At 34.8% G+C, this 24,603-nt stretch overlaps 2 protein-coding genes across 2 annotated transcripts; both read right to left on the bottom strand.

Annotated features, from left to right (window-relative positions):
* Nucleotides 1–398: 398 nt before the first annotated feature.
* LOC124307979 (dynein beta chain, ciliary-like) lies at nt 399–21,933 on the bottom strand. Its single transcript, XM_046770232.1, has 66 exons — nt 21,802–21,933; nt 21,475–21,708; nt 21,274–21,381; nt 20,971–21,199; nt 20,733–20,885; nt 20,409–20,620; nt 20,055–20,288; nt 19,732–19,935; nt 19,376–19,567; nt 19,046–19,255; nt 18,651–18,925; nt 18,437–18,555; nt 17,942–18,259; nt 17,725–17,860; nt 17,349–17,570; nt 17,042–17,270; nt 16,775–16,870; nt 16,342–16,688; nt 16,104–16,260; nt 15,744–15,976; nt 15,380–15,669; nt 15,146–15,294; nt 14,771–15,016; nt 14,476–14,700; nt 14,177–14,378; nt 13,925–14,091; nt 13,357–13,769; nt 12,987–13,257; nt 12,556–12,818; nt 12,129–12,439; nt 11,793–11,908; nt 11,498–11,709; nt 11,208–11,411; nt 11,055–11,126; nt 10,714–10,929; nt 10,401–10,638; nt 10,092–10,284; nt 9,773–9,950; nt 9,517–9,645; nt 9,160–9,379; nt 8,877–9,038; nt 8,656–8,802; nt 8,405–8,566; nt 8,056–8,292; nt 7,700–7,921; nt 7,279–7,530; nt 7,060–7,186; nt 6,659–6,792; nt 6,341–6,578; nt 6,073–6,260; nt 5,674–5,843; nt 5,449–5,587; nt 5,307–5,388; nt 4,901–5,177; nt 4,479–4,754; nt 3,943–4,348; nt 3,512–3,828; nt 3,291–3,423; nt 2,804–3,085; nt 2,493–2,699; nt 2,047–2,380; nt 1,758–1,933; nt 1,535–1,645; nt 1,265–1,438; nt 884–1,032; nt 399–779 (listed from the first exon to the last, which is right to left on the bottom strand). The coding sequence occupies exons 1-66, from the start codon at nt 21,931–21,933 to the stop codon at nt 485–487; spliced, it is 13,752 nt and encodes a 4,583-aa protein (XP_046626188.1). The 3' UTR covers nt 399–484.
* Nucleotides 21,934–22,330: 397 nt separating this feature from the next.
* LOC124307436 (dynein regulatory complex protein 10-like) lies at nt 22,331–24,310 on the bottom strand. Its single transcript, XM_046769076.1, has 6 exons — nt 23,719–24,310; nt 23,469–23,604; nt 23,226–23,375; nt 22,911–23,040; nt 22,602–22,802; nt 22,331–22,453 (listed from the first exon to the last, which is right to left on the bottom strand). Exons 1-6 carry the CDS (start codon nt 23,840–23,842, stop codon nt 22,442–22,444), a joined length of 753 nt encoding a protein of 250 aa, XP_046625032.1. The 5' UTR covers nt 23,843–24,310; the 3' UTR covers nt 22,331–22,441.
* Nucleotides 24,311–24,603: the final 293 nt, after the last annotated feature.

Here is a 24,603-nt window from a genome sequence, read left to right on the forward strand (position 1 = left end):
ATCACTGTCATAACTATTATTACTGTGTTCTGCATTTCATGAACAAGAATTATAAAATTCTAAAGAAATTTCTTCCACTGATTCGTATATTAGAGAAATTACGCAAATTGATAAGGCTGAACACAGATACTGTTAGCAAATGTTTTATAATTCTCTGAAGCTCTGAAAATCGCGGTATTTCAGGGTGCTTATTATAAGCGTATGTTATGTAATTCATCCGCAAATACTTACAATGTTTGATCGTTACATGAAGCATTACGTTGTAAGTGCGACGGGAATTTAATTCACTGCACTATCTTCAAATACGTGAGTGATTTATATGTCAGTTAAATTATGATGAAAGGATAAAACCAACTACAATGTACGTAGATAATCTAATAAATTAGAATCAGGCATAGTTACTTGAAAAAAACTTTAATACGAATATGAGATCTAATAATATTCATGTACATATTACAATCGCAACCATTTTTTACTAGAAGTACTAAATTTGAAGCATTATAGCCACACCAGCCAGAGTCCATTTTGTAGGCTTATCTTTGCTCTTCAAATTAAACGTCCAAACGTACGTAGGACCGCGTCCTCTAGTTTTGTACACGGGACATTCATACATATTTTTCAACTCTTGCTTGTCCTGTGTAATTGCTTTCAGAAAGAGAACTGGCATCTGTGGAAACAATTCCTTCAAGCGAGATTCGGCAATAGTACCAAGAGCAGTATCCCATCGTGCTCCTTCCATGTAAAGACTGTTCACATACGCACCTTCCCGCGGAGGGGCTCTGAAATTATAAATGAAGTCTATAATACAATTTTCAGAGAGATTATCATGTTTCATTCGCGGACTATGGATCAGCTTTGTGGTACAATATTTGGCATAACTAACGTGAATTCTTCTTTCTGTTTCTTTGTTACTTCGCAATGCAGGCACATTTTATCAAGAGGCCATTCGTTCTTACGAGCCGTTTGTTGCATAATCGCAGTTAAAAATGATTGCGGATTGAAAAATCCGGCTAACCACACTGAAGATGGAAGCTGTGAAGAAAAATTACATTATTGAGAAAACCCGACTAGTAATACAGTATCAACAAAGTCGTCAACGTTTCTGGAGTGCTCGATTGAAATAAAATAAAAAAAATGGAAACAAACTTATACTGTGTAATTGTAAAATTTTACTATCCGCAATCGAATACTAAATGTATCATCTCGAGTTCAGACGATCACTTTGGTATTCAATGCAAAGGCGTATGTAATTTATGCAATTTACGTTAAAATCAGCAGTCCAGTTTGCCAATTCCCCAACTCTGTTCATCATATCAGAAAACCAGTTTGTCAAACCCAGACTTGAAGGGTACGCACGCTTAGTCCAGCTTTGGGGAACTTGGTCCATAAAAAGGTCATTTTGCAAATTTTCCATGTCGCTATTGATTGTTAATTCACCCTGATCGATAGGCATAAAATTTCAATTAAGCAAGTAACAATTACAAAAATTATCAATCAATTATTCAATTATTGTAAAAGACCTATTTTTTATTACCTTCAAACCAAGCTCAAGCTCACGAAGGGATCTCCTGAGCTCTCCACAAAGTATATTCATCCGTTCACATTCTTGAAACGCTACAATAATGAACGGAGTACGATCTTCTACCTAAAATATTACTTCCAGATTAACTGCGCCATGTAAGCTCACATTTGCGGAATCACGTTTGCGTCTTTGACTCTGTTCTTACAAAGCAGGCTTATTTCACATAAATACTTACCCTGCTCATTAGTTCAGGGATGTTGAACTCTTCGGGGAGTTTATCTAATAAATCTTCTATTATACCTCTGACTTTTTCTTCACGTGACAAACCTGGACCTGAAGCTTCACCTGTATCTCTTGGCTGCATCTCCAATACTGTTCTGAACAAGGTCTCTGAAGTTGTTGTCAGGAATCCTAAAAGAATCGCGCAATTTTTTAAACAAACTAGGAGACTAAGTCAACTGAAAATCTGAAAAAGCAATATCGTATTTAAATCTCCGGGAGTAGCTAATTAAATCATGCTGGACCTATTTCTGCATTCGGATGTAAGCCATACAGAACTGGGCTCTCTGGAGGTAAATATTCATCCAAGTATTGATGATAGGTCTTGTAATCGGAATTGGGAGGCACTAAAAATCCTGGTGCCATATAAAGGTCTCCTTCTACCAATTCTGGCTGTAAATATTCAAGCAAATAGGTGCGGCACAATCTCCGATCCCAATCATCTGTGATATGACCACCGTACATGATTTCTCCAAAAAGATATCGAAGATCTTCCCAGGGTACTTTATTGTTATTTTCCAAATAATTCAGTAGGACTGAAACACTTATTGTGAGGTCGCCTACATTGAAAGGGTATGACTGTAACCGTACAAAATGAAAATTTATAGTAATTAGTCTCGCTAGGTGAAATTCCTCTCATATGTTAAATGATGAACATGTATTATTGCTTAACACAACATAATTGTATTACCCTATTCCATCCTTGGGGTCCAAACTTTCTTCGTTCTGCCACCACAGCATGGTAATAGCATAGTGCAAATAATATAGCTTTGAATTCACCTTCTTTGCTGCATGAGTCTAAGGTTTCCTGGTTGAAATTATCTAGTGCTTTGTGGATGTTAGCATGCATTCCTGTTGGAGGTTCGTTGGTAATTTTTATAGCTGACTCCAATATACCCTGAGATGTGCAAATGTATTCTAACGTGAGTAAAGTACGGTCGAAAGTTGAAATACTATTCAATCCTATTTTACGAGCCACATGAAGTACATTTATATCCATACTTGTGGTATAATGCATTCGTGAGGATCAGCCGACGGTTCAGCACTAATATACAAGCGATAATCCGGATTCGGATCTTCTGATGCTTGTTCCATTTTTTTTTCCAAACTCGCTAACCAACTTTTAACCAAATGTACATTTTGCAGAATAACCCAATGACCACTCGAGGCAGCTATATCCATAGCCTCTTCTGCTACGGGTTCCTGACCTTGACCTAACGACACATTGTGGAAATTGCGACCATCGAAGGTAAATCCAAGTTTTCTTCCCAGCTTTTCAACATCCTACATAATTTCACTATGTGAAGTATCATTTTATAGATGACTATTACGAACTGTAATCCACCTCTTTGTACTATTTAACCACCATAACTAAAATATCTCTATTATTAATTTAGTGGCATTTTTTCGAGTAAATAACTGTGCCTATATTATAATGATTAAGATTCAATGCCTGATATCACGAAATTTTCAATATTTGTATGTATACCTTCAAAGGATCAACACCTGGTGAAAGAATAAAGAAAACTGGCGTGATTGCGCTGGTTTCTTCGTAAGACTGTTCAAATGGTAGAGCTCTGGATTCAACGAATTTTGGGCCAAGCTTTTCCTCAACAAAACACCTATTATAAAGAATGTATAATAAAAGAGTAAGAAAACGTCAAATACACACACGTCCTTGGACAACATCAAAGACTGAAACATTCTTGCCTTACTGCATAAGTCATTCTATCGATCCGCATGCATCTCATCATGCATAATCGTTGGAGAGCTGATTTGTTTTTCCACTCCTGTGGAAATTTCTCTCTTTCTGGAGTTTCAGATTCAATGAACTTTTTCCATCTCTTGGCTGCTCCTTCTATATCCTTATCAAGATTTCTAAAATCTTCCATGCCGCTCAAGAATTTTATTGCACCCCAGCTTGTGTTGTTTAAAAAATCTACTGGACTTGTTAAATTCGGAGTATATGGAAATCGTAGAAGAAAATCTAACTCAGCCTGCTGAATTTCTTTCATCTGAAGCAATATCTAAAGTCGTTGAAATAGAATGTGTAACATCTTGTACTTATTACTTGTCACGTACTACATCAATCATAAGACTGTTAAAATGCCTGTAATATGACAATGAACAGAATGACATACTTGTATGGTCATTTGGCAGAGGAATATCATTTTGTCACTTTCGAATAAGCCTCGACTGGTGTACATGAAGACCATATATGTAATACTATCTATGAGTAAAGCCACGCGTTTCATAAGCACATCACATGGCTCTGCGAATTTGATTGCATTCTGGAACACCACACTAAAGGCCTTTAGTGAAAACTGGTACAGCATGTTTATTTTGTTTAAATCATTTAGAATGAAGTATAAAAGACTGGCTCTAGATGCTGCGGGCCGATACCACTCGCGAGCTTCGTCGATCTTTACTGCAGTTATTTTCGCCTCTGAGACTTTTATTTCAATCTCTGCCGCAGTTTTCTTTGTTGTCTCCAAGTTAATTACAAGGGCTGTATCACTAAGTACATTTGGGCCTGCTGATGACAATCTAAAGTAAAAGTCCATAAGTATGTCAAGTTTAATTACAGTGATAAAATACGTAGCTGATGAAAGACGTTGATATTCAGTTTCTATTTCAAGGTTGAGATGTCAATTTTTTATGCGGTAAAAAGCATTACCTCCGCAATAAATCATCTTCTAGAGATTTCAACGTAATTTTGAATGTATTCTGTTGTTTTGTCAACTCAGCCTTTGTGCTTTCCAAATCTGGGCGTTCAACTTTAACAACGTCTCCTAGAAGTTGATCTTCTAATCCATCTCTGGTGACTGTAAAGTTAATCAGAGTAGTCTGTGCCTGCATTTCTGGTTTATAATGTGGATTTGCCAATTTTGTTTGCAGTATGAGACGAAATAGTGGACTATATTCCACTTCCTTGTCTCCAATCTTGATTGCTCTGAAACATTACAAAGTTACCAGACAAAGTCCATAAGGGTAGTTAGCGATATTACGATTGTATTTTATTGAATACGGTTCTATACCAGCCCCTCTTCACGTACAAAAGTTACATGTTTTTTTACCTAAGGTTAAACAGTCTCATACCTTCCCTTCCGAATAAGAACACGTCCTAATAATGGATCGAGTACAGCATCAACTGTTTCCATAATATTTTCTAACAGTACAGTATGACCAGACGCAATTGCCCATTCAATGCGGTCCAAATAGTTTCTCTGTGTTAGTCTCAATACTTTCAAATCCTCCCCATATTTCGTTTTAATCCATTTCAATCCTTGTAGCTGTGGATCAATCATCAAAGGCCATCTCGACGAATTTGTAAGTATAGTTGCATTTTCTGATGACATTCGATCAGTTGGCAACCCTAAAAAAGAATGCGAGTCAAATTTTCCCAGAATCCAATAAAGAAGGGTATTTCAATATAAGTGTATTTGGAAGTGTTTGTCTAAAGATTGACACAAATGTGTATTCTGATAGAAGATATGGAAAATACCTTCATTATTCCATTCTGCAATTTGCGCATCATCGGTCAATAGAGAAAGTGGATCAAGATCTGGCGTTCGTGGTATCGCAGGCTACTCAATATATGAAACATTAATAAAAGTTCGTGTGTTAAATGCGATTATAGCCACTACCTCTAATGTATCCAAGAATGGCAGCCAATGAATATTGATGAGATCCAATCGATACTTCTTCGTGAAACAGCCTACATACGAAATGAAAGCCGTCACCAACAACACATTTCCTGGTATGGTTTTCCCAGAATTTTTCAAACTGCGTACATGATTCAGAATATACGTTTGAGTTTTAAAAATTTCAGAGAAGGTTTTTATTATCATTAATCTATTACGAATGCTCACAAGCTTACTGTCTCAGCCCAACGAATTTTCTCAGACGCCAAACCATTCACTAATCGATTGGCCAGATCGATCGTTAGCGAGGTTGCGTCAGCTTCATCTTGACATTTCTGCTTTTCACTTAAGGCTGTATTCATTTTTTCACTAAGAGCATCCAACATTTTTTGTAACTCCTAGAAAATTAGATATCATGGCAAATATATGAAATGAAAGATTAGAATAGAATGCGGCCAACAATAAGCTAAGCTAAAGAATGTAGCTAATATACGTGAAACTGAATTTCAAAACTAAAAGAACTAGGCCAAATAATAAGATTAGATTTCATCTTCATTTCACCTCTCATCTCTTGCAAGTTTACTCTACTAAACAAATGATTACTGCGACTCATAACAGAATACTAACGGCCAAGCGATTCCTCAACGCATTCAGTTTATCCATTGCAGCCTTAAGTTCAGCATTGGCTTGCGCAAGAGCAGCTCTCAACGGTTTGACGTTTTCATTTATATAATGAAAGACCATAATATTTTTTACCCAACTACATAAGCCAGCAGCTGCCTGAGATTTTGACGCAATAAAGTCAGGTTCAAAATCTGTAATATGAGTAAGACATCAATCACTGATTGTGAAATAAAGCTTTCACACAATCTTTTATTTTATCTATTGCATTTACCCTTATCATTTATGTAAGGCTGAATAGCTTTTACGACTTCAGGTTGAATATTTTCTTTATCGTAATTGCGTAAGTTTGATAAAAATGTATCAACTGCTCCCATCATAACTTTACAAGCTTTCCAGCTTCTGTCTTTGGGCACATTTCCTTTTGGAGAAAATAGGACAAGCACAGCCTGAGCAACATTTGCTACCGCGTCTGGCGGTGTGCCAAACGATTTTAACTCAGTTAAATTGCCCTAAAAATGTCATTAATAAAAATACTATTGTTTGTGAGAACATGTAATGCACAAATATACAAGTACTTGCCAAAGCATACCTTATTCAAAGTATCCAAAGCTGCTTCAGCCTGACGAATGGCTGGTTCTGCTCTAGCTAAATCTTCATCGCAGCGTTTCTGTTTTTCAGCAACTTTTATTTTTATTTCTGCAACATTTGCCTCTTCCTCGGTTGCTGTAACAGGATTTAACGTGAAATGATGTAACATTCATCTTAATGCAATACATGAAATGATCAGATAAAAATGTGTTATCAAATAATCTATTATTGCCCCTGGAAATACTCATTAATCGGTCTACTTTACTACAAAACTAATGTATGCAATCAATCAGGTATGTCAGAAAATATGATGTCACATACAAAAATATATTATACAAGTATCAGACTTTTTTGGCGCATATATATCAATTCATTTAATTCCATTATAAAATTTCTCATTACCAATAGCTTTTTCAACCTCGGCTTTCGTATTTTCCGCTCGTACTTCTGCCAAAATTTTATCAGCTATCTCATTTTTTTTCTTCAAGTCCACTTCTTGGACAGCCAATGTAAGTTTTAGTTCATCGGCCTATGCCAATAAAAAAAATTCCAATATTTACTGTAAGTGCAATTTTACATACACCATTTTATTACTCAACCTTTGGCACAACTTATTCGTACCTGAATAGCACAACTAGCCAATTTGGTCAGACCGTTTTCCAAACGAACAATCATAGAATTTAGATCATACGTTTTTGAAGCTAATAACTTAGAGTACAAGGCAATTTGTTCAAGAAAAGATTTTGGCGTCGTATAGTTGTAGCGTTTTTCGTTTTGTAGATAAAGTTTCGAAGTTTCATTCACAATAGTATGTACAAATGACATAAATAGTGACACCGGTTTACGTAGATTCTGTGGAAGATCTTCGCATTCCTAGAAAATACATCATTTTTTGGATATTTAATAACAAAGATGACTTTCTCAATTTAATCTATTTTAATTAATGTTATAATCAATCCTGTCGAAAACAAAAGAGTTAATAGATATTACTACTACTAATCATTCAAGTTCTAATTATTTAGAGAAATAAAGACGAGCATACTTGTAAAAATTTATTGGACACTGATTCTAAAGCCTGTTGAGGCCAATCTTGGAACCAATTTATCGAAGTACAGTTGACAATAGCAGGAAATTGCCTGGCTCGTTGACGCAAAGTAGCTCCTACCGGGGAGAAGCAGAGAACACACTTCAGCTGCCTGCGAACTCGATTTATGAAGAATTTCCAACAATTTTCTCTTGTATCCATGACACCAGATTGCCTGACCTAAATTATATGACAAAGTTGCATAGGACGAGCTCAATATGAAAAATGTCATGTTGTTTTACGAATTTGCTTATATGGCAATGTAAAGTAAGTCTCTATCTAGAATAAAATGATTTTTTAATGGTTACGCTGACCTCCCCTCGTATTCCATTTATTATATTATCTACTTCATCATCAGCAAATAAGTCAGATATTTCTCCTGAAGCCAGCATATCATTAACTACGACTAAAAATTTTTCTTGCGCAACTTGAGAATCTGTCATCAAAAATGTTATCCCGATATTCTTCAATCCCGCCTTGATATACAATACAGCTATGTCTGCTTTCAAGTCAGTCATGGAGTACCCTTTTCGAAGCTGCACTTGAAACACCTGTACGGCAATTTTCATAAGTTGTTAAACAATCAAGTTAAATCTAAATGGAAATCTAGAATTATTATTAGTTAAATCATACAAAAGCTAAAGTAATATCATGCAAAGGTACCTCAAGACCCGAAATAAACGATGCTAGACGTGATAAAGACTGCTTTCCACTCCCCCCAACTCCAACTAACAATGCATTCCCTCGGGGGGCTTCTAATATCCGATTTATCCGACATACATGGTACATAGCATCTTCAAACATGACCAAATTCATAGCTGCTATCTAAATAGTAATGATTAGTCGTTCAAGACTGAAGAAAGCATTAACTGCGACTGATATCAAACGAGATATACATGCAGAAAGGACCGTACCAAATCATTGTAATTATCCAATGCATCATCTAATAACTTTGTAAGTTGTGACCATTCCTTTATAGGCATATACTTAGGGTCTCCAATACCTTCCGCAAAATGACAGTAAATCACAGGCGGATTAAATATGGTTGATTCCTCCAATTCCTGCGATATAATACTCACATTCATTATAAGCATTGAACAGAGATGAGTATAAGACAATACACGTGTTCAGCTACCGGAATGTTTTTCCTGAGAGCTTCTGTGACTAAACTATCAAAAGACTTCTTATCTTCGAAATTAATTAGTTTGTCGCAGTAAACTCGAGTTGCTTCATGAGTATACAATCTGAGTAAACCATTCGAGAACGGTACTGCATCACCGTTGGCAAATAAAATGCCCTAAAAATAAATACAAAAGATTTTCATGGAAGCTAGTGACCTGAAATAGTTCTTGATACTACAAAGCATATCACGGTCATACTAAACTAAGAATCGTTATATTTTGGCTATCACACTATACCTGGAAAATATTGGATAAATCTCGTAAATTAAAAATGTAGTGAAACTTTATAGCTGTGGGAAGAAAGGTGGAAGACATTTTACTATGAAGATATAAAGCAGCTTCAATCAAATATTCTTCTACTTTGGCAATAGTCATATTGAACTTCTGTAGTGGGTTAGCAATATGCTGGGCTAAAATTTGACTATAGATCTGTCGCAGTGCATCTTGACCTGGAAAACTGTAAATAGAAATGACAGGCTTGTGCAGAAAAAAAATTTCTAACAATTCAATACAAGCAACAGTTACATCACTACCCGTTTGATTGCAATATAACGTAAATAAAATAAATATTTAATAACTTAAACTCAGACAGACCTGACAGCAAATACTGCGAAATGTCTTTGAAGTCTAGGATCTATAGTGAAACTACCAGCAGTTGGATTCATACATGACACATATTGAGTATTATGAATATCTTTTAGTGTCAATTTTTCACGGTCGTACCTACAATGATAAATTTAGTACCTTTATTCAACTTTCATGTAATATTAAATACTAATAATACTACCTGTATGTACGTATTAAATTTAAGAAATCAAAATGTTATTTGGCACAGAAAATAATAATTTACCAATGAGAATAGTCCATGTGCTGACGTATCAATGTATGTGGTTGCACAGTACCATACGTGTCAACTTCTGGCATATTCATATCATCAACAAAGTATACCAAAAGTTTAGTACCCGGAGGGCCATAATTACGGCCAGTTTTTTTCTCTAACGGCTTTTCTAATATCCTCTGCAACATTTCTAAAAATTCCAGAATTATCTACATGTATGAAGTAGATATTTATATAAGTAAGAGCGGAAAGGTGGTTGTCCGCAGATTGATACTCGGATAGTTGATATTTGCAAATATTATTTACACTAATTATTGAGTACTATAGCTACCTGATGTTGTATAGAAATTGAAAGGAACATTAGCAATATTGTAATTATCAGGCAATGTGGCTAATTTTTCGGCGACGATCACACTTTTGCCAGAACCTGCACCGCCTACCAACATTACCGGCACTCGCTGCTTCATTAGCATGTCCATGAAAAACCGTAATCGAGCCGTCTCTCCCGTTGGAACTAATGTAGACTATAATATTAAATGATACATAGTAAGAATTCAATACTCACTGACAAAACATGGATCTCGAATGTATCACATTATACAGTATACTCATAGATGAAAAGAAACAAATATATTCATACCTGTAATGGCAAATCCATGTCAAGTTCAAATTGGCCGACTTTTTCACTCCAAGGTAAAAATTTCTTAGTTTCCGTATCTATAAAATAACTGAAAACAGTTCCACCTGACGGAAATTTGACTGCTTTGAATTCATTGAGCCACCATTTATTAAATTCATTTCTCCAATCAATTAATTGATCCTGAAACATTGCTGAGCCGAAAGCCCAGATGCAGGCAAAAGCGAAATATATTTCATACCTGTTCAATAAAGGTAATTATATGATATATAGGTGGGTTATATTGTTAGACTTTACGTAACTCGGTACAGCCTACCATTCCTTAGGGCAATCTGGAGGAACATTTTCTTTCACAAGTAAGCAATCAAGTAAAGTACATAACATTTGCAAGTGACATATTTCCGGTATCGGAGTAATTTTTTTGAGTTTCATTTTGGTCACCTCTAGCAAAGGCGGAATATATTTATCAAAAAGTATCACTAAATTCGCTCTCTCCGAGTTGTCTCGCGTTTCTATCCAACTCGTGACATAGCTGGATAAGACGAGTTAAGTACATGATTATGAAAAAATTTGCTGATTACTTATAACACAATTGTGTTATAATAGTTGCTGTAAGTTGAATTTCAATAATGTCACATGCTAATCAAGTTTACTTACGGATTCCATCCCAAATCTTGAGGGTTTATGTATAAAATTCCAGCTCTGGACACTGTGGCAGGTGTGGCTGTCCTGTAAGTGATACAGAGTGTTTATAAAAGAATCTAAATCATATTCTCAGGACCCCAGTTTACTAAGCATTTGAAATGTTACCTCAAGTTTGAAATTTCAAATAGAAGTCTCATGTGTTTAGTCAATGTAATTCGTTCATTACTAGCCAGTGTCAAAACTTTATTATCATCCATAACAGTGTTCAGTGACTCTATCCACATAGGATCTATATCTCCGTCAAATACAATCCATTTTGGACCATCGCCAGGCATATTAGCTTGATCACGCATAAGAACTGAAAACAACCTACCATGGACAATTGTAATGAAGAAGTTTTAATAAATAGGAAAATATAAGCTAATAATAAAGAATGGCAGATCTGGAGTTCCTACCCATCTTTCCATTCTCTGGTCGCTGGATTAATAATTCCAAAGAGTTCATCGTTAGTAACAGCCTTTGGATTCAAGTCGTTGTAGTATGGTTTACGTTTTTGATTGAAATACGTTCTATTCAGTGTCTTCCAAACTTGAGTTTTTCCTGTACCAGCAAATCCTATGATGAATACTGAATGACGCACGTTGAATAACTCCTCTAACTGGACAACCTAAAAAATAAATTTATGTTGTCGGTTCTAACTATGATACATGGCTCAAATATATCGATATTTCAATTGCTAATGGATAATACCTTCAGGACAAAACCATCCTCTGGTTGCATTTTTAAATCCAGAGCTGCGGTTTTAACCCCTTTTTCAAAATCAGGATCTCTTTTACGTGGGACATCTAGCGCCGGAAATAAATCACCTGCAAGTGTTTCAAAGATTATTAATGAAATGAGTTAACCATCACAACTGCAGCAATTAAGTCTATTAGAAACCTTTCATTTTGTTTTTTTTTTTGACATATCTACAGTTGAACGACTGTCAAATGCAGTGATATATTTTGCAATATGAGGAATAACGATGGCATTTGTAACAAACTATTCATTCGAAGTTCTCATGCAGTTCTCGAGTGCTGTACTCACCAATGAGGCCCATAAATACAGGCACATCGTCAGTTACAATTTTTGGAGTATTAAAATCACGAAGTGCTCTCATCAATACTTGATCTTCAGGCATGAGTCTGTCTCCACGCTTTAACTTTCCAGCTACAACTAAGACTGACTTAATAGCACGCAATCCCCAATCATAGTGATCCTGCTTGGATAATAACTCTCGACACAAAGTATATAGCGTTATAAATTTTCGTGCCAAGAGTCGAGACTCCTGAAAACCTTCAGCTACCAGCATAATTTCACAAATAAGTTCGAAATCAGGGACCACCATAGCACAAGGCCTATCAAACAAAACGAAGAGATTCCTTTCTTATTTTTCAAGTGAAAAAAGATAAATTTATCAGCAATACTAAGAAGTAAAGCAAACTGTTGCAAAAGTATTAGCTGATCGTCTCACCTGAATAATGTCTTAAGATTTTCGGGCAATTCTGTCCTACCAGCATAGCCAGGATTCATGGTGATGAACATACCCACAGTGTCAATTAGATTCAGCTCTTCACCAAAAAATAAGAACTTTTTCTTTCTATTTTTTATGCCATCTAAGACCGATTTTACTTGAACGGCCACTACAGATAACACTTCCACAGAAATTCTGTTAAACTCATCAAAACATCCCCAGGCACCAGTTTGTGCAAGCCCTTTGTAGATACTACCGCATGACTGAAAGAATACACATGCATGCAATCCAAAATATCCTAATAATACGACAGAATTCTGAAGGATAACGATTGTGAACAATCTTAGGATAATACTCTATACGAATATTTTCTGGGGCATAATTAGGTATTTATATAGTCTAATAATCTGTATCCCTTTATTGGCAGCTACCTTGTAATCCATTTGTTCCGAGCAATTGAAAACATACACCATTTGACCCAAGGCGCGACCCAAGTCTTTTGTTGTTTCAGTTTTTCCTGTTCCTGCTGGACCAGCAGGTGCTCCTCCCATTATCAAATGAAGAGATTGTGTCAGTGTTATGTAACACCTATCTGTGAGGGGCGTAATAACAAGGCGTGGGACATTTCCCAAATATTCATACCCGTATTGAAAGCATGCATCACAAATGTTAGCGAAACAATCTCCTAACTTATCGTCCCACCTGTTGGGAGTACAAAGTATGATTTGACTGTTCATTACATCATATTTTATGGTAGGTGCCATTCAAAACTCAATAATTCAGGCTGAACTTATATCACACCTGTGCCGCAGTTGAGATTGCCATTGAAAGCTGTACGAACTTTCTGCCTTCATTGAAATCAACTTAGCAACAACATCACGTGCGTGGACATCTATCGTACAGATAGTCATGATCTTTTGCCGATCGTTTTCACTTAAATCACCACAAAGAATTGAAATTAATAAGCTCAATTGAGTAACTTGTTTTTTTTGATAATCCTTCAAGGAGTTTTCAAATCCCTCTTCTAGTCTGGCAAAAGCCATATTCACTTCCGTTGTCCACCAAATTTGAGTACCACAAAGAGCAGGTTGTGCTTCGTAGTCAAAGATCCAACTTTCACGTGGCTTTTCATCGTAAGAAACCACAGCTCGACTGAAGTGAAAACGCACACTCTTTCTCATAGCGTCTGTAACTCGGTTCAACCAGACTTCCACCTAATACATGTATTTGCATTTAAATAGGCATTTTAACTGTTTCAAATCTGACCTTTGACGACACCAATAGAGATTATGTAAGTAGACGACGACCCATATCTTTTGAAATATGAAAGAAAGCTGATTGTGTAATGTAATTGATATCATTAGTTAACCTTGCCATTACAATCACATGTTCCGTACATTTCCATGAATTCTCCGTCTTTGGCCCACATACCATTTGCAATCTTGCTGGATCTATCACTATCAGTTTTCCACCTTAATTTTGCGACCGAGTCGTATAATTTTGTCAAGTGCTTACATACCAGCTCAGGATTATTTCCTGAATTATTATTGACAATTTAAATTCATCAGGGAATACGATTTGGCTAATTTATAAGGAAAAGTAAGAATGCAGAAAATTTCACCGTTACTGAGAATATCTAAAAGATCAGCCGGCGAAACAAAGTAAAACCTTGGATAAGCCAATCTCTTAGTTTCCAAGTAATTGGCCAGAGCTTTTTCACATAAATTCAATTGCTTCTCTATTTCTTCTAGGCGATCTAGAAGCTTCGGTTTATTAGTCGCTCGGACTATGTTCATCGTCGATAAAGTTTCTTTCAATAATTCCTAATCATCAAAAAATAGTTTGTACAATAATGACCTTTATAATTTTAGAGAGCAATGGAATTGTTATTTTTAAACTAAAAGTGGATGGAGTAAGTACTTTAAAATCTCGATCGATTTTTTCAAAACGTTTCGAATCTTCAGGCAGTTGATTACGAATATCTTCGGATCCAATGAAAATGCTTTCTAAATGCATCCATGCACGTTGGACTTCAAACCAAATATTAATCACTGCATCTGCGTTGCTTAATTTTTGTTGCCAATCACTAACTTCATCTAAAAAATATCCCACATATTTAGATCCAAGCATATTTTGGAGTTGCACCTAAAAAAATAATACAACTGGATTTTAAAGTTCTCAAAAATGTATACAGGATACAAAAATAATGAATTACCTGATTATCTTCAAGTATAACGATAGTGTCTTCACTGATCTTTAGAACATTAAGTTTGGTTCTCTCATGTATTTCCTTCTCAAATTCAAGGCCAGCCCATGTATTATGCAATTCTTTCAATGTTTTCTCCATAGCCATTTCCTTAACTGCTTTATCAACAACATTTTTAACTTCTTCTTCATATTTATGGAGTTCTAGTTTCAATAGATCATCTAGAGTCGTTTTATCATCCATTGTAAATCGTACCTATTACATATTTTCGAAGCACAAAATAGATAAGTAGAGTTCGCTATGTCGTACATTTATAGATTAAAATATACAATAATTCCAATATTCAAATTCAACTCAACAATGTGAAAAAATATATTGAGTCACCTTGGTTTCAGCCATAAGTTCTTGCCAATGTCTATCTCTTATTGCTGGATTTTGGAGCTCTGAAACCGCTCTCAATGACGACATCATGTTTCTAATCGATGCTTCTATCAGTGAGTACAGTTCCCAAGCCCTTATATCCTTATCCAACACTGTAATATTCAGAGTAATAGTAATGCATAGTGTGTTCTTTTTATACCCATAAATTCCGCAATAAGTCGAAATAAATAAACGTACATCTCAACTCTTTTGTAAGTTTTTTACACTCTTGATCCATCGCTTCAACATCAATCTTTTTCCAAACAGTCGTTTTCCATTCGTCTAAGCTTGTTCTGATAATGAATATGTAATCCCATATGCACTTCAGCATTTTCAGTTCTTTTCTAGCCAATTTGATATGCTTAAAGTCGGGAACTTGTTGTTCAAATATGATTGACGTTTCCGTTAGAGTTTTTAATTCATTTTCCAAAATCATAATTTCTTCATTTATGGTATTCAACTTCTCATATACATCCTGACAAGAGAAGCTGAAAAAATACCAGGGTTACATTTCTATTCATTACATGTATAAGACGAATAATCAGATTCGTTAACAAGTTACCCAAATATTTCCTTATTGTGAAAGTTATTTAAATATCTCTGCTGCCTGAAGTCAAAGTAGCTCATACGTTTTTTTAACAGGTCTATTTGGTGAGCTAAAAGTGGTGACACTACTTGTTTCACTTGCGTAGATAGTTTCTTAATTGTTGCCCATAATTCAGGCAATTCTACGAGCGCATGATACGTAGTATCGTTAAACTCAACATCGTACAGTTTCAAAAGATCAATAGTTTCCTGTTAAATTGAATATCAAGACAGAATGAAATACATTTTCAAAACTAATACTGGCCATCGTAGAAAAACTACAAATTTAACATATGTTGTGTAATAACATATATCCGCTAACTAGTAAATGTAATACCTTGCAAGGAACAAACATATCGTCGATCTCATACTGCCGTTCCCTTACTTCTTTCAAGTAATAAATAGTTTGTAGCAGGTCGTCATAGTCATCTTCTAAGACTGGTTGAGTAAATCTGGTATAGGCTGCATTTAGGAATTCCGATAAACCTAACAAACTTGTAGTAGGAATCAATAAGAATAGTTAGCAAAATTTGATGACATCCTTATGATTATCATCAAAGTGTCTCTCAACTCACTCATTGTTTACTCGATTCGCCAAGTATATCTTAAACAAGTTGGCCCACTTGCAAATAGTGTTAAGTAGGGCTTGCTTGAAGGGCTTCACATCAACTCGAAACCAGCGGTAGAATACTTTTTCATTTGTAATTTGATCACATACTTTATAAAGATTCATAAAGTAGTCTATTTCCCTCTTAAAGTCACTTAGTTCTGGCTTTTTTTCCTTGATAAATTCAGATAAATTTTCAGGTGCTTGCATAACTAGTGCCTTTTCTTCTTCAGTAAGATTTCGAGAAAAACGCAGAAATAAGTCCAAATATTCTTGACGGTCGTCCATCCACAGCCAATAATATTGTTCAAATTCCTAATAAATATTATATTACTTAAAGCCTATAGGAGCAGTAACATCAACAAATTACATTGGTTCGAAACATGTGACAAGACTCTTACCACTGTGTACTCCATAGCTTGTGCAAGTGCCAATTTCACTCGATTACATGTTTCCTCCAACATAAATATTATACCTTCTTCTTCTGCCATATCGAACTTGAAATTGATAAAATATTACAATAGAATGAGTAACGCTTGAAACCTCAATAATATTCCATATACTAATGTTGCAAACTAGATGTTGATGGAAACGATATAGAATCAAAAATATGTAACCAGACAGCACAACCATGATTCTTCAAATGAAATTAGCGAAATATAATGTACCCCATAATGCTCACGCTCCTCAGCTTTTTGAGAATCAATACGTGGTATCAGTGTCCCCATTTTCATCATATCGAACATTAATTCTTCATAGAAGACGTAAAAACCTTTTGGATTTTCAAGTTCAAGAGGTGGTTGAAAATTAATGTCGGGAACTTGTAACTGAAGTTGCACTTCAAATAGAGGCCAGATATTTGCCTCAGGATCCGTCTCATCAAGTATGTAACATATGCTGAAATTGTTATGCACAGTTACATAAGACAATTACATTAAATAGATTTTATTACTGCAAGCTAGTAAGTGCCTATACCTTGTAGAGACAGCCTGTATTAGCCCCTTAGATACTAAGTCATCGATATATGTAACATATGGCGCCCATTTCTCTTGATCCTCGTCACTGAGTGCAGCACGTTTCGCTATTGCGTCTTCTTTTTTTTGATCTTCCGAGAGAGGTGGTTCAGAATCTCCATCTTTGTCCTTTTTCTTGTCGTCTCCTTTCCCAGCAATTTGTTCAGCACTTCTTTCAGTGGCGCTTGAATTTTTAAATTTATTCTCAAGTGAGGAAGTTAATAATATCAAATTTTTGGATGTCTTTCAGAATACATTTCAGTTATTTTTTCCTTTTGAATACAAAACAGTATAAATTTGATATCCACAAACCACTTAGCGTATTTTTATAAACTTACCCTGATTTGACAATACTTTTTCGCGACTTTTCTCTACCTGGAACTCCTTCGGTTCCTTCAGCTCCTTCACCGTCTATTACACTCTCACCTTCAGGTACTCCATCAGGTCCATTTTCTTGTTTACCGTCAGCTTTAACTGTAATATAATCACCGCTTTGATATCTGATCTTTATGTGTACATAATGAAAGATATATTGATATTGCATAGTATTAATACCTTGTTCGAGTTCAGAATCGTCTCTAGCATATTCAGACTCAGGTAAAAGATCAAAAAATAAACAGTAATTCTCATCTAAGACACGATCAATTTCTGCAGCAGCAGCTGCTATGTCTGCAAATCGTTTTTCAAAGCGTTCTTCTCTTTCACCTAATGCAAGTAAGTTTTCATCTTTCAGATCCTTGCGATCTAAAACTGGCATCATCGCCCAGGAGTAAATCAGTTTCTTAAGTTTTGCAACATTCTCTTGAGCTCGAAATACACGAGTATGCAATTTTTTCACAAAATAAAGTAGCGTTTCAATATACTCTGGGACCTCTAAAAAGATAAATGATATAATATGATAATTTTATACAAAAAATAATTAAAATGCATAGTGCTAGATTATGTACGTTACACTCGTTACAATAAAAGATGCAGAGATTATTCTCACAAAATTGTTGTTATCTAAGACAGGATATGAAATAGAATATAATTTGAGTGTTTCATTTATACCAGGAGAATTCCAGTTGTAGTTCTGTTGACCTTTGTCTATTAATGCATCAATGTTGTCAATTTCTTCTTTTAATAAATCAAACTCCACAGGGCTACTAAAACTTCTTATTCTATTATACCTGTATAAATAATAGCCACAGAGATGAGTAATAAAAAGTGCATACATATTATGATAATTATAAATATAATGAGTATATTGAATGCATGTACTAACCAATTTATAATAAGATTCAAGTTGTAATTGCTCTGAAAGAAAAACTGAGTTCTGGAGAATAAATCCATGGCTTCAGCTGGCAGATCTGCCCTTTGCATGATTGTCATATAACGAGTCTCTCGTAGGACTGCTACTAATTCCGTAGAAAAATTCAACTCCAACAATTTATCCTCTAGAATAGTGAGCAGAGTTTTAGCCAAGTTTATCATACAAGTTTCTGGAACTGTTGTTGCCCATTCCTCAAATATCGCTTGATCTGTAGCGTCCAGTAAAGCCTTGCAAAATCCAATTACTCATTATTCGTCGTTTGAATACCTACTCTATTGCACATTATTTTTACTATATTATGGTTCGATCGAAATTATAATATACAGACATAATATGCTCAATCTTACCTCCAATTCTTCGTGTTTATTTTTAAGCTCACGAGCACTTTGACTAGCTAATAATGGATGGTCAATAAGTGTTGTGCATTCTATTGGATATTCAATTCTATGTTTAAGTTTCAACAGACAGCACAAAGCTCCAGCAACTGGAGGAAAGTATTGATCAACATACATGTAACCAGTTTTTTTTCGTCTTCCAAAGTTTTCATCAAATAATACCTATAAATATGATATGATATAATTGGCATGAACATCAGAAAAACAATACCCTTTCTGAGGGAGACTCAATGATATGCAAATAATAAAATTTGTGGAAGAAAATCAATTTTCAATACTCACCTTAACAGTGTCCATATGCACATGTATTTCTGAGAATAGTCTTTCGTAATTGGGCCACAATTGCGAAAGAATAATGGGTCTTAGAGCAACAGGTCCCATAATCCAAACCAATTTAAACATGCTTTCAACGTTGTGACATTCAAGAAATGCTTGGTCAAACACGCTAGCCAATCTTCTGTCAAATTCTTCTACCTTGAAGAAAGAAAAAAACACATTATATCTTGGCTTAATTCAGATTTTTTCTACCAGGTATTCTCTGAAAATACTTACTGTGTTAACATTAAGAGTCTAATATTCAAAGTCATTGTCAATATTCATCATTAAAATACTAAAAAATCATTATAACTTGCAAATACCTTTTTTAAAAAAATTTTCATATCTCCAGTGAAGCCAGTATCTTCCGGTATCAAAATCTCATACTGCACACCAGAAAATTCACTGTGGATCTTCATAAATTCTTCGTATACGTCATAAGCACTTGCACACAATACTTTCCCCTTTAGTCCGGAAATCTCTATTCTTTCCAACTTTGAATATTCTTGAGAAATTTCAAACAACACCTAGGTATACAAACATGATTTAATTGAATAATCATTTCAGCATAAATCTCATCATTTACACGACAGATGTGTAAGTTCTTGTATTTTGATAATTTTTTAAATTCCAGACTGTGAGATACCTTGATTTCTTTCAATCGTTCACAGAAAGCAAATAATCTTCTGAAAACAAGCTTCTGATGAAACGTCCACAAAATTGGTTCTGCTGGTGGTTTAAAATAACTTTCTACTTTCTCACGAAAACTTTCAAACGTTTCTACGTAATTCCCGATTATTGCAATCGTTCGCACTATTTTTTTCAAATTGTCATCTATGTCACCTTGAAAAAGTGACGTAGGATCTAATGATCGGCTAGCCTGTGAATGCGTTGATTATAAACCGCGATTATGAATATCAATTCTCAATTGTTTCCAAACAATTATAATTATTGCTATTTAGGATGACATGTAAATATTTCAGAAAAGCTATCGACTTACCGTAGCTATTAACAGATTTGAAACTTCACTCAACAATGTAATGATCCGAGTTGTGGTACAATAATATCTTGAGTTAGCCCAAGTTAGACAAATGCAATGCAACATAGGTTTTATTTTTGGTTCTATATCGTTAAAGTCCATGCTTTCAATTTGATCAAAGTAAGATTGCAGTGGCTTGAGATATAAACAAACATCACGGGCTTCTATTACAGCTACAAATCAGAATTAAGCGATGTTAATATAAGATTATTTGTAAATAAATGAATAATGTAATATCTTTTAAACTGTAATTCTTTTCAGTATTTCTGAAGACCAAAATCATACCAGCGACCACATTTTTAAACAGCGTCTTGAAGCATGGCAAATAAGGACTCTCGGTTAATTCCAATAAGGACACCATCTTTTTCACCCGAGGGTCCCGCATTTGATCGTAGATAGATTCTATATTTTTTAGTCTCAAGCTCCAGAAGTCAATTTCTATACAGAAAAATTAAGATTAGGTTAAAATAGATCATTAAAATATGGTATCGAGCCATGAAACATTAGTGCATTAGTATTTTACCAGCATTGGGCAGGGGGTGATTATTATTATTGAATGCGAGAGTACTCTCCTCGCTGAGAATGTCATTAATTTGCGTAGCCCATTTGATAACTATGCCTTCGATATCACTTTTCAATTGTAAATCGACCTGTTCTCCGGCAGTTTGCTGCACTAGCCATTCTGCTTCAAAGATTCGTTCTACTCCCATTGGCATTGGTAAGAGCGTTTGCCCTGTCATTTTTCCACGAGCCTATATTATTCACCATAGATGTATACAAAAATTATTTCAACGTGAAGAGCAATTAATATACACATCACGAATACCTGGCAGATTAAACTTCGAAGATTGTACACGTGTTTCTTTACATCTTCACCGACTATAGCCGGCCATCCAACGTGGTTATTCGGATTTGATAATATTGGAACATATACCTATTCAGAATATGTTTTATTTTACTTTGCAGCAGCTGATCAACTACGGAATTGAAAAACCGTCAAGATATCAGAAGAACTGTAATATCCTACCTCCTCAACTAACACAGCCAGTTCTTCGATAGGCTTGGGTGCCATATCACCAATAATAAGCTCGTCTCTATAGTTCTTTTCAGTAATTTTTATTGGATTCCTCTTGATAAAATACGAGGACTTCACTTTACTTCCTGGTTGGATACCAAGAAATGGTATCAAAACACCAGAGGTTGCAACTTGCATTATTAAAATCTTTTCAGTTGTAGTGTTAAAAAACCTTAGAACAAGTTCCTGGAAAGAAATAAAAAAGCAATTAACAAAACTCTGAATTAAGATGCGTGAAAATTCCACTGATTCTATTATGTAAAAACACCATAAACTTACTTTGAGGTCTTCATTTGCTACCATTTTACCCCATTTATCTTGTTTCACTTTACTAGATCGGATCAAATATTGTAATAAAAATTCTAGCCGGTCATCTTCTTCCTTCCTTTCCTCATCTTTCTTGTCCCCCATACTTTGATTATTTAATTTTTATAATTGACCATCTATTATGAAAATATACTATTTATTTAATAGCATATTGTAAATTGAGGTGACATCACCATTGAACAATTGCACTGCTATGATCTTATTATGTTTCATTGTACCTATTCATCGTGGAAGGATTTACAATATGTAAATGCAATATGCACATAATGTACAGCAGAAATCATAACTTCTCATCAAAGCCAATTACAAGTTAAATAAATATACACAGTGCTTGAAGAGAAGAAACTTCTTATTCACACTTAAATAAATAACAATGGAAATACCTAAAAGTGCATCAATAAAAACACCAAGTCTTATAATAATAATATACTTCATAGACAATGTATAAAACAGTTTTATTGATATAAATACAGTAAATTTTTAAGTATTATTAAGAAATGATGTACTCAGGTATTAGATATGTCCCAAAGGTGCGTTAAATATGCCACGTAAAGTACTTGCCAGTTACTACACTATACAACATCAGTCACGTTTATTTCTTCTTCTAAAAAATTGTTAAATCAAAACGTCATTAAATATTAATTATGGTATAATATTTTAGACAAACACTTGGCCGATGCCTGCGACATAACAAAAGCTGTGGAATTTTCATGCAGCATTTGTCCTCTAATTTGCAAAGTAAGAAGCTATACCTTAAGTTTCTTGTTTTTCGTTTTCTTTTTGGCTATCTTAGCCTTACGCTTTTCTCGCATTGAATGCCACCATCGCTGAATAGTTTTTACTGCGCGAGTCATCATTAACTTTGCTAATTTTTCATTGATTATTGCATCTTCTGTATCTTGTTTCTCTTTCATAAAAGTGTCATACAAATCTGCTTGTCTCTCTATTTCAGCCTATATCCGATAAAAATGTAGCGTATTCAGTTTTAAAGCACTTTTAAAATTTAAATATAAATATTTCATAACATGAATGATTGAATCAAGAATAACTGTGCCAGCTACCTCTAAATCTTCCTTTTTCTTTTTATCTGTCTCAAATTGTACAATGAGTAACTCCATCTGTTTTTGTTTTTCACCAATTTCTGTGTCATACTTGTTGATTATACCCAAAAGCTGTGATTCAATCTTGAACCTAAAATCGTTTCAGTATATTGAAGCATGCATTTTTCATGTATAATATCACGTCCTTATAAAGCTAGTATTTACTCGCTCTGTTGTACTGAATTCTCGGATTGCAATTTCCAGTGTAAATACAGTCTTAAAAATCAAATTGAAGATTGAACTAGTAATTCTCAATCAATAATTATTGATTGATACCTTTTATCACGAGCTTCCTTTTCCAAGGCAAGATTCAACGTGCGAATCTTTTTTAGGTGAAACTCGGCATTGCTTACATCTTCTCGGATCTCTTTCTGTTTCATCTCAGATGCCTTGTAAGCAATCATCATTTTCCGCTCTGTTCTAATTCTGCGATTATGATTTATCTTTGAGAATTAACGTACGTGACATTAAAGGATACTGCTTATTCTACATTTCAACTTGATAATCATTTTTCCATACATGGTATAATTCACATCTTCTTTGCATTTTCTGTTTATTCGTTTTACAGTTGCCAAATCTTTTTCACATTGCGAATTTATCAATTCCATTTCCATGTCATGTTGTTTTCTTTGCTCCTCCAATACTGCTGCCAATACTGAAAATCGATAAATATAATTCGTAATCAATATGCCTTCTCAAACCGTATCAATTGGATGATCAGTAATTGAAGTCGAAAAAATTTGTTAGAGTGATGAACTATACGTAATACTTTTTAGATCCGCCTTTGCTTTTTCATTCTCTCTCCAAAGCTTTCTGTAGCGCAGCTCTTTTGCCCTGTATTCTTCTGGAGATGTAGAAATGCGTTTTAATGTGTGTTCAAAAAAATGTTTCATATATCCCAAAAACAATTGAGCCTGCTCTGAATATTGTGGACATAGTTGTTTTACTATTTCTCGAATTTCTGTGTAACCATTTAGAATCTGAAATGAATACAAATATTAGTCGAAGTGTGATTTTCTAACAAACTAAGATACCTCAATTGCTCGATAAATGTTTGAATTAGATTTCCAATCATTAGTAGATGATTCGGTCATTTTCGAACTCTGTTTTGAAGGCTCTGAACCCTCCATACTTTCAGAACAGGCTGAAAGAAAAAGCATCCCATCTGATAATATGATCAAGTTTAAAGATATAATTTCAATTTAAAATAATAATACGATTGTTATAACGAGCTTGCAAGGAACGTACGCCAATGGCACGGTTCAATGTAAACATACTGATAGAAGGCATCTGTGACGTCTCTGAAATCTTCTCTGTTTAATATATGCCTTACTTCTGGATGTTGAAGGAGTACAGGCAAGCTGGCCTAGATATGAATAAATCATAAGCTTTGAGCAGTAAGGTGTTTTAAAATTGTACGTCAAAATAAAAAAAATAATAAAGGTAAATGAATGGACGGGGCAACCCTCATATTGATCTTTTGAACAAATCAACTATTATTTTTACAATCGCATAATATGTGCAGCACTTACTGATAATTCTAATTTTTTAAGAGTACGACAAAATATACTAAAGACACGATTGAGGCAGATGGATATTTCAATTTCATTTGAAGCCAATTTGTTGAGTGACTGGCATGAGCCTGCAGGAGTAG

Source organism: Neodiprion virginianus, chromosome 6, assembly GCF_021901495.1.
Source record: "Neodiprion virginianus isolate iyNeoVirg1 chromosome 6, iyNeoVirg1.1, whole genome shotgun sequence".
In the NCBI taxonomy this organism is placed as follows: domain Eukaryota; kingdom Metazoa; phylum Arthropoda; class Insecta; order Hymenoptera; family Diprionidae; genus Neodiprion; species Neodiprion virginianus.

What these genes read in the sequence shown, in the direction of transcription:
- LOC124307979 (XM_046770232.1), bottom strand. Translation starts at nt 21,933, where the DNA reads ATGGGGGACAAGAAAGATGAGGAAAGGAAGGAAGAAGATGACCGGCTA. An exon ending in CTTTGGATACTTTGAATAAG is followed by an intron (nt 6,579 to 6,658) that starts GTATGCTTTGGC and finishes TGACATTTTTAG; the next exon opens with GGCAATTTAACTGAGTTAAA. An exon ending in AGCTTGAGCTTGGTTTGAAG is followed by an intron (nt 1,439 to 1,534) that starts GTAATAAAAAAT and finishes CCTATCGATCAG; the next exon opens with GGTGAATTAACAATCAATAG.
- LOC124307436 (XM_046769076.1), bottom strand. Translation starts at nt 23,842, where the DNA reads ATGAAACATTTTTTTGAACACACATTAAAACGCATTTCTACATCTCCA. An exon ending in GAAGATGTGAATTATACCAT is followed by an intron (nt 23,376 to 23,468) that starts GTATGGAAAAAT and finishes TCATAATCGCAG; the next exon opens with AATTAGAACAGAGCGGAAAA. An exon ending in AAGGAAGCTCGTGATAAAAG is followed by an intron (nt 23,041 to 23,225) that starts GTATCAATCAAT and finishes AAACGATTTTAG; the next exon opens with GTTCAAGATTGAATCACAGC.